This window comes from Parasteatoda tepidariorum, chromosome 1, assembly GCF_043381705.1.
Source record: "Parasteatoda tepidariorum isolate YZ-2023 chromosome 1, CAS_Ptep_4.0, whole genome shotgun sequence".
Classification (NCBI taxonomy): Eukaryota; Metazoa; Arthropoda; class Arachnida; order Araneae; family Theridiidae; genus Parasteatoda; species Parasteatoda tepidariorum.
The window spans coordinates 48,979,469-48,989,590 of record NC_092204.1 but is presented as its reverse complement, the minus strand read 5'-3'; the positions used below and the strand labels follow the sequence as shown (position 1 = coordinate 48,989,590).

Below are 10,122 nucleotides of genomic sequence, written 5' to 3'. Positions count from 1 at the left end.
TTTAAATAAAACATTAAACAAGGAATTGAGATCATTGGTTAAAACAAAATATCATTTTTATTACAATAATTTAAACGAAAGAATATTTCACTGTTTTCATTTTTTTAACACATTGAAAGCAGAATACTGCAGCATAAAACAAAAAATGTAGATAGAACATAGAGAATATTTTTTTCCATAAAAATATTTTAAGAAATGTACTTTTGTTCCACTTAGTTGATGAAAATATGCAAGTTTTTCTTGTTCATAGAGTTTTATTCATAACTCGCAATAAGTACCATCATGTATACACCAATTATTAAGGCTATCACTTCTTTAACTGACTGCCAAAAATTAGTTTCTTCCAGGAGATCAGGAATGACAGAAACAGTTGCAATGTAGATAAAACCACCAGCAGTAAAAGGAAGGATAAGGTTTGTGGCTGCTGCATTCAAACCTCCAGCAAACAAACTGAATGCAGTTCCAGTTAAAGCACCAACTGCTGTAAGCAACTGCAGCATAATAGCCTGAATAATAATAATAAAAAAGATTAATAATCTATTTAAATTTGGAGTCAATTTAATAAAACAATTACTTTAGTATACTGGAGCTTGCATTTTTTTTTTTTTTTTAAAATAAGGGATTATCTGTACATTGAGATATTTTAATGGTTCATGGGGGTGACCTCAGATATGCTAATTACTTCATACTTTCTCTGAATAAACATACTTTTTTTAAACAAATTTGGATTTCTGACTCTCAGGTAGCCATGCTTTGGAAAGCTTGGTCAGGAAAGTAGTAAAGTACCCTGAATGATTTTGCATATTTCGCCATATCTTGAAAACTTTTTAAGCGAATCGAAATTTTTTTGCCAGGGATGAGATTGGCCAAAAGGCAAAAAAGCTGAATTTTCACGTGAGTAAATCTTACGTGAGTGCAATTATTTCAAAATAAAATCCAGACGATTTAAGATAATAAAGATAATAAATAACTATGTGTTGATATAAAATTGTGTACTAATTTATTAATATATGAATAATTACATTGACACTTAACATTTAGTAAAAAGTAAAATTACAAATTGAAAAAATAAAGTTGGAAATTATATTTTTCTTCAGTCACAAAGGAGTCAATTATCTCTGCCTAGCTTAGCACACTAAACTACTGAGAACATACATTAACATTTCATTTTTTTTTAATAAATACTATTACGTGATTTATAGCAAAAATATCAGTAACAATATTCTCATCTAGTTTCGCTGATGTCGCCTATACATATACCAATAGTTGTCGATAAAAAAAAAAGCGACATTTATAGTACCTAATTCAAGAAAAAAAACTTACTTCTTATAAGAATTGCGATAAAGGATTCACAGTATTGGATTTTGAAATCACGGGAATATGAAACTCCATGTTGGATTTCAAAAATGCGAAAATACAAATCATGATGCCTAATTTTTAGATCGCGTAAATATGAATCACAATGCATAATTTCTATATCCCGTGAATACCAATGAAAAGCTTAATTTTTAAATCACGTATAAGTACGAAAATCGATGTTTGTTATTACAGCCGCATAAAATAATCACACGACATTGAATTTTAAACTCGCGTGAATACGATTTTAAAAACACGTAAACTCGAATTGCTACATAGGATTAAAAAAAAAAAGAAGCATAAATATAAATAGCGATATTGGATTTTTAAACCTCGTAAATAAGAACTGCAATGTATAATATTGAAATTGCATAAATAAGAATCGCAATGCACAACTTTTAAATGAGGTAAATAAGAAAAATCACTGTTTGATACTAAAATGCAGCGACATCTGAATTACGAAAATATAAGCTATCTAGCGGGCGGGTAAAAATATGGAAAATCTTATTTTCTACACGTAAAAGTGGAGAAAATAGCTAAAATTATTAACAATGTGGAAGGGTTGGCAGCTACATAGTTTGAATTTTCTGTTTATCTTTGAAAATCGGAAAGAAATATAATTATTCTATTTCAACGGCTGAATTCTCAGAGAAAGCGGAATATTTATTTTAAAAAAAAAAACTTTTAGAGACTCAGAGTTTTTGATAAAAAGGCTGAAATTCGAGAGACAAAAGCGAAAAAGGCGGAAATCCGATAAAAAGCGGAAAAATCTTATCCCTGTTTTGCACACAATTATAAAATTTGTTTGTCCAAAGATAATTCCTTGCAAAAAATAATCTGAATAATTTTGAATTGTAATGTATACAAATTTTTACATAATTTTAAATAATAAAACATTCTAAGGTAAACTACAAGATTTGAACAAAACCAGTTGAACAGTTCAAGAAAAATTGAATTTTAAATATATGGCTTTTTAAAAATTCGATCTCCTTAGGAATTATTCAATTGATTTTGATCGAAATTTTGATTCCCTTGAAAAAATACACAATTCTTCAATTTTGAAATATGTCAGATAATAAAAACTAAAAAAAAGAAAGTTACAGAAGACAAATTGAAGCTTTGTTGATTGTCCAGTGACATTTAAAAAAAAATTATTTAATAGGTACAATTTATTTTTTTAAAACTTGAAATGGCAAGACATATATTTTATTTTACTTCATTGGCAACTTCTAGGATACAAAAGGAATTGTATTAAACATACATTCTAAATATTTTCATGAAAAAGTTTGTGTCAAACCACTTACATCTAAAAACTCTAAATTTCTTTTGGAACAGCCCTGTCAAAAATTATGCTATTATAAATACAGTCGAACTTGTTTATAGTGAGAACATATGGACTGAAGAAATTCCAGCAATCTGGTTAAATTAAGAGTTTATCAAAAGGATCTAAAATAAAAGCTATCATAGTTCACAATCAACTAGGAAATGTTTAACAGCTAGCTTTCTCCTGATTTTTTATTTAAATTGAAAAGGGGAAAAAAAAAGAGTATGCCTTGTTTGTTTCACTTTGTAATGTTTTATGGCTTTGTTTGAAATGCATGACATAAAAAATTCAGGAGACTCAAATATTTTTATTAGGAACATACAAGAAGACACTTAAGCAACAGGAAGTTGAATGTATCAAATGCCTTGTTCCACATCATCTCTCAGCTATTGTAATAACTCCACAATTTTTTTAAATTTTTAATCCTTCAATGCTCTACAACCTTGTGGCTCAAATGGGTGTCAAAATAATCCATGATAAGACAGGTGAGAGAACTCAGATTGTTATACAATTTTTGAACAACATAAAATAAAGATTTTTTAAAATATTTTAGAATGTAATGAAATTTCTACAGTGTCAGATTTTAAATTTTTAGTTTTTAACGAAAATAATCTTTAAGCAAGTTATAGTTATGAAAAATTATTTCTTGTTAAATTCAAGTTACGCTTGAAATAACAGAAAAAAAAAACTTTAAAAAAAAAAAAATTCCCTGTTTCACAAGAGATTTTATTAAATAAAGGCAGACAGATAATATAAGTTTGACTGCATTTAATAAATTTATAATTGAAGGTTTTTTCAAACCAAAAGCCTTTCTTTTGATTTTAGGCAATACTAGCAAGTGTACAGTTTTATCAAAACTAATTTATATTGCTCATAAGTCAAGTTTGTTTTGATATGGAAATTAATAAAAAATATATTTTAAATGTATTAAAAAATTAAATAATTTAAATGAATACCTTTCGTTTAGTACAGCCTGACTGTATGAGAATTGCAAAGTCACCAATTTCATGTGGAATTTCGTGTAATAAAATGGTCACAGTAGTTACTAATCCTATACTTTGACCCGCAAGATATGAAGCTCCAATAGCTAATCCATCAGTGAAATTGTGCATAAAATCTGCTGCCAGATTTAAATAACCAGCAACCATAATATCTTCTTCATCTATAAAAAAAAAAAGAAAGCTTTGTAGAATAAGAGATTAGTAAAAATAATATTGTAGAATAATAACTCTGGCAGCTAGTTTTTTTAATTCCCATCAAAAAAAGATAGATGGAAAAAAAAATGAAACTAAATTATTGTAATGAGTAAAAAGTGCAACTGAAACCAGTTAAGAATCTTGTACCAAAACATTGTTATTTTAAACTGTATCTGCAACACCTGAAATCATGAGAGTGGCAACTGGGGGTCCAATCCCTTTAGATATTTGGGGAGTCAGAACTCAACATTTTGAGAAAAAAAAAATATTTCTGTTTTATTTTGCACAAAAAATAATGTATATGTTTTTTTGCACAAAAATTTATTATAAAAATAATTATTATGTATAAAAAAAGCAAAAATATGTATTAAAAGGAAATAAACCTCAATAAAAAAAGAACCACATCAAAAAATAACAAAACAAACATTTACAAAAATAAAATAACATAGAAAACTGTCATTTTAACCTTTCTCTCAAAAGAGCAATAAACGATAATCAGATTCATCAAAATGTAAGAGGTAACCGTAAAACACAAAAAATAGTTCAGTCAGAAGAGCAGATGAAAGTTTGGGTTCTTTATAGTAATTTTATTTTGGGTATTTTCCCATATCTTGAAGCGAATAATCAAAAATTCTTTTGAATACAATTATTAAGTTTTTATATTATATTACTTTAATAATTATTTGTTGCATTTTGTTTTTTATTTGATAATAGCTGAAACATTTAGAATTGTAAGGCATAAAACTTTTTTTTTACATGATCTTGAAGTAGTAGTAATCATAAAATATAAAGCTACAAAATGAGTCATATAGTTTATAAGAATTAAAATTTTAAACATATAAAATTTTTTTGAAAAATTCAATGTGATGGTCTATGCCTCCAGCAGTTTGCTTTCTTTAAGTATACATGAGGCAGACGATTAAGAGGCTGCCCAGAGATAATTTCTTTGATCTTTATTTCTGTGTACGTCAGACAGAGTTTGTAGCACCTTTCACATGCATACTAGAGTAGTAATTACGACTAATATTGTCTGATTTCATTTTCAAGTTCAGATTGTGACTGTTTTATCCAACTATAAAAGTAATTAAAAATTCTAAAAATGTTTCAAAAACAGTAATTATGGGAGAAAATATATCAAGATGCTTAAATTTTTTGTAAGAATGCATTGAATGCTATTGTTAAGAAATAATTTTGATTTAAAAGCATATCTAGTTATTTTTTGTCATATTTTTGTCCTGTGTTCAGAAAAAGACTTTCTTATCAATATGTGTCTTTCGGCACTTATACACTAAAATAACTCTGCATCATGCTCAGCAAATCTAGAATTGCTCACGCAGTTCTTTTTAGATTATTTTGCAAATCCCAGTGGAGTACAAATTTTTGTAAAAGCAGCAAAAAATCAATATATTAGAGTTGATTGATTTCTGATTTTTAACTGAAAAATTTATAACTTGTAAATTGGAAATTCTCAATTGAAAATCCTCCTAAAATTAGCTGCTAATATTAGCTAACAAGTCTTGGTTTTAAGTCTTGGCTAACAAGTCTTTAAGCTTGCAAGTTTAAAATTAATTTGACGCCTCCGTGATTTAAGTTGTTGCAACATTTCACGATGCGGAAACATCCTCTAATAAAGGAAATTCTCATAGATTCAAACTCATGAGGTAAAATCAATAGAGAGATTAATCCTTTTGCTTATGTTTGTTTATAGCAAATTGAAGAATTATTTTTTATTGTTCGGGAAATTTAGAGAACTAGAGTGATTGCGTATTTTAATTTTGTTCTCATCAAAAGGTAGACAGACCTCTGATGCCCATAACTCTTATTAAAGGATTTCTGAACATGAAAATATTTTTAACTGTAACATGTTTATATAAAATTTCAAACAGACTATTTTTGGTCTTAATTGAGATCTGTAAACACAGAAGGGATGGCAAGTTTTTGACAATTGACAGTTTTAACCAAGGCTTTATCCCCATAAGCAGAATATTTTCAAATGTTCTGCAACAGGACTCATTAATTTATACAAATGTTCTGCAAGCATTTCACTGCGAAAAAAAGTCAACTTTAAGTTAAAATACTATATTTTCACTTATTAAAATACAGGATCATACACAGATACACTACATTATTTTTTAAACCAAGGCAAACATTCTAGATTTGTTACTTTTTCAATCACTTTTGAAGTACAAATTTTGTTAATGACGACGATGATGAATTATTAATAAAATACCTATGATATGAAGGTCCGAACATTAAAATAAGGGCTGCCTTAAAAATCTTTCGAAGGGACAAGTGCCCAAATGGTGCACCATTTGCAAACACAAACATTCGCTGGCTGTTGTTCCAACAACTTCTTCATCTCCATCAAAAGCATTTGGTCTTTCAGAAACAATTCTGTCAATCGTGGATCCCCACGATTCACAAATTGCTTCTGAAATGGGAATGGAAAATATAAAAGTCATAAACTTTATGAAATTGGAAATCTCGGAATTTAAATCTTTTACGGCTTGATTTAGAAGCTTTCTTGATAAATTGGTGATCGATTTCTCCTGCTGTCTGCTAAACACTGATACATCCATTTTATAAAAATGTTATAGCCAAAAGCTTATTCTTTAATTTCCTCCTCAGAATGGCAAAGATATGGGAGAGGGAGAATACTGACAAATGTTCCTCTTTTAAAGCAACATCACTCCAGGGAAACAGCAAGTGGTCAAAGCTAAAGAGAATTCTATTCAAGATACAAATTGTTCTGCAGGATTTTGTTTGTTCTGCGACGTACGTCACAGTTTTAGGCACTTTCTGCTTCTGGGGCTTTATCTGTCATGTCAAAAATCACTTTTTGCCATAGTTTTTGACAAGTGTCAAAACCTCTAAATTTTAATGTAAGGATACTTATTAGTTATTATAAATAAGAAGTATTTCTAAATAAACATACATAAAAAATTGCAAGTGATCAATCAATTATATTCTTAAATTATTTTGATATGAAACTCTTTTTGTTTTGACAATTAAAATAAAAAAATTAGGTTCGAAGCTTTCTATACTCCCAGTTCAATGTTCAGTTTTCTATGAATAAGACAGAAAATCAAAACTATTCTTTCAATTGATGCTGAGGTGCTTAGTCTAGAAAGTAGACATATTAAAGCTATTAAAACAACATGTAATTAGGAAATTTATTCTAATAGTTGTACTAAATATTAATAGTACTTTAATAAAATCCTTGAAAAATCATCCCCTAAAATAATTGAAGAAAATCAATAAAATGATTGAAAACATTATTAACTCATTTAAACAAGCATTTATAATTTTCCAATTATAATTTCTACTATTCAGTGAACTAATTATACATTAATATAATTAACATTAGTTCACTAATATTAGAAATAGTCATATACACATAAGCAGCAGGAGCGATGAAAATTCTCAGAGCCTAATCAAGTTTCTTTTTGGATCCAAAATTTTCACAAACCTTTAGCTTTTTTTTTTAGTACAATAATTTATTCAAAATATTTTTGGAAAATAAAGTTTATATAAGAACAAAATTAATTTGATTTTACATAATTCTTGAATAAACGAGCATATAACAGAAATCAAATATATTGAAATAGTAATAATTTTCTAAATTAAATTAAAGGTCCCACTTATTAACTTAAGGAATTTAAACTAATAAATACACAAATTGACATGTTTTTTAACAAGAAAAAGTTTTCAAAATGACACATTTTTTAACAAAAATTTTGTAGAAGTTTGATTAGACCAAAAATTTTCCCTGAATTTCCCTTAAAGCCTTGTTCGTGCAGTCAGACATACTCTACTCCCTTGAACATAATTAGTAACAAAAAATATTGAGAATCAATAAAAAAAATTTATGTTGAGATCAGACAACTATTGGGGAACACTTTAATTTTACTTAATCAAAAAAAAAAAAAAAAAAAAAAAAAAAAAAANAAAAAAAAAAAAAAAAAAATCTGCTATAATTGTAACATAAAAATTGAAAAAATTCTATCAATATCACAGGCACTGCAACCCCTACAATCTTTGAAATATAAAGCTGGACAAAAGTCTCATCCTTATAACCGCTTTGATAAGAATGCTTTAGTTTTATAACATACTTTAAGTATGCTTTACCTTCCCTTTATATAATTGGGTATAACTTAATGAGTTATGTCACACTTTATTTTTTCATGCAATTATTCCCATTTTTGAGATGTCAGTGTTTTCACTACAGCGCGAGAATGCGAGAATCTCGCATATTTTTCTACTATCTCGCATTAAAAAATTATTACCGCGAGAAATTAGCTCATTCTATAAATCAATTTCAAAATTCGCGAATTTCTCGCATTTTAGAAAAAGCTTTGAATTACGCCATTTAGAATAAAATCCGTTTCACTTTTCCTCCTGGATCTTTCATTATTTTCAACATCTGCCCCGTTATCTAGCTTCCCTATTTGCGAGTATTGTTCAGAACCTTTTCGAACAACAGAACACAACCCCTCCGAACCACAGAACCCCTTTCAGAACACATTTCTCTGCAACCACCTGTTTACCGTAGGTAAGGTTTCTTTATGCAAGACGTTCAAATTTTTTATGCACTAATGTAAGATGGACGAATACCTTGTAAAGGCAAAATCTTCTATGATGATGTATTATAATTAAAGAAATGATTTTATTTTCGAGAGTTTTTGTGTTTTTTTAGCTCTTAGAAATCTCACTTAACTTTTTGAAAACTCGCCCTGTTTTTGAGAAAGGGTGAGAAATTCTCACCCATTTTTTTTCTATGATGAAAACACTGGATGTGGTAACCAGTTTTACAAAAAATAACCATCTCTTTAAAGAGTTGAAGTAATTGTTTTTCTTTCATTAAAGCCCCTTGCCTCATTCTATTTAAATATAAAATAAGTTAAAAATATGACCCAATCTCCTCACAAATGCTTAAATAGATTTTCAGCTGTGCAGCAAATCTATTTTGCAATACTGATTAAAAATATTTTAGTTAGTTAATAAAAAAATATTTTAGCTAAACATAAAAATATACAAGATTCATTAAACTAGAGACAATAATAAAGTATGAGATAAATAAGGATATTGAAGTTATTTGAACTTTACCGTGATCAGATTTATCAAGCTGAGTATTTGAATCTTCATTTGCTTCATCACTTTTTTCTTTCTTTTCTTCATGAGTACTATCCTTGTCAGAAACTTTCTCTTTAACTTCAGTACTTGCCTCTTTAGGTTTTACAGTTTCTTTAGATGCGTGTGAATGTGAATGACCATGGCCACCTTTAACTATGCGAATAAACTTTTCTACCATGAGAAACACCAATATGCCACCCAATACTCCTAAGCCAACACTAAGGTCGTGACCATGCACATCAGAATCTCCACTATCTTTTGATTTAGAATGAGAATGTGAATGAGAGTGCGAATGAGGACTTTCATCAGTTAGGGAATGAGCAAGAAGAGCATGTGGAATGAGATGAAGAAATGCATCTCCTAACAGACCACCAGAAGCAAAACTAAGCAAAATTTTCAGAAGATTCTGATGCTCATCGCGTCTGTGAATGGGAATGAAAAATAAAATAAAAAAAGGGAATATACTGATGATAAAGGTGGATCCCATCCCTTGTAACCATAATGATAAATTTGCCTCATCCCTTGGTTTGTGAGGTTTCTTTGAAGGAATGTCTTCTTTAGCTTTTGCAAATTGTTGATTTGCTTGCTGAGAATACTTAAATGATGGTTTCTCATTGTGGTGGTGATGATCGTGTGCATGTACACCATCGTGATGATGACCATGGGAATGTATTTCATCGTGATGCTCGTGGGAATGACCATGATCGTGACTATGAGCAGAAATAAAAATAAATAAGTTTAACAAAATAAGTACACTCATAATTCTTCTCAAAACACACAGAGTCCTCATTTTAAAGCGATTTTTAAGCTCAGTGAGGAAGGGAAAAAGTATATGAATTGACTTGTAATTGTCAGCAAAAATATCAGATCTATAGCATCTCAAAACTAACACCTCATCAAACAAACTGACAAATTTTTTTTGAAGTCCGGTTTCTGGATTTATTTTTTCTGAATGCATAATAGCGTATAGCTCACTTTGAAAAATAATCCGGAATTTCATATCTCAATTTATAGTGAAATTCTAATGAGATTAATAAATAATTAAATATTTTTTGAAGAAATTGTAGTTCTTTTAAAAATTGAAAAGATGTGGTTGTGTTCAATTAACTAGAG

At 28.7% G+C, this 10,122-nt stretch overlaps 1 protein-coding gene across 1 annotated transcript; it reads right to left on the bottom strand.

The window, feature by feature from the left end:
* Window positions 1-38: 38 nt before the first annotated feature.
* On the bottom strand, window positions 39-9,944 carry LOC107454519 (zinc transporter Slc39a7). The gene is made up of 3 exons (XM_016071737.3): window positions 8,983-9,944; window positions 3,637-3,842; window positions 39-506 (listed from the first exon to the last, which is right to left on the bottom strand). Exons 1-3 carry the CDS (start codon window positions 9,797-9,799, stop codon window positions 255-257), a joined length of 1,275 nt encoding a protein of 424 aa, XP_015927223.1. The 5' UTR covers window positions 9,800-9,944; the 3' UTR covers window positions 39-254.
* Between the last annotated feature and the right edge of the window lie 178 nt (window positions 9,945-10,122).

Excerpts from the sequence above, each read along its gene's own strand:
- LOC107454519 (XM_016071737.3), bottom strand. The coding sequence starts at position 9,799 with ATGAGGACTCTGTGTGTTTTGAGAAGAATTATGAGTGTACTTATTTTG. Across the intron at positions 3,843-8,982 it reads GCTTGATAAATCTGATCACG|ATGAAGAAGATATTATGGTT; the intron begins GTAAAGTTCAAA and ends TTTTTTTTATAG. Across the intron at positions 507-3,636 it reads CAGGCTGTACTAAACGAAAG|GCTATTATGCTGCAGTTGCT; the intron begins GTATTCATTTAA and ends ATTATTATTCAG.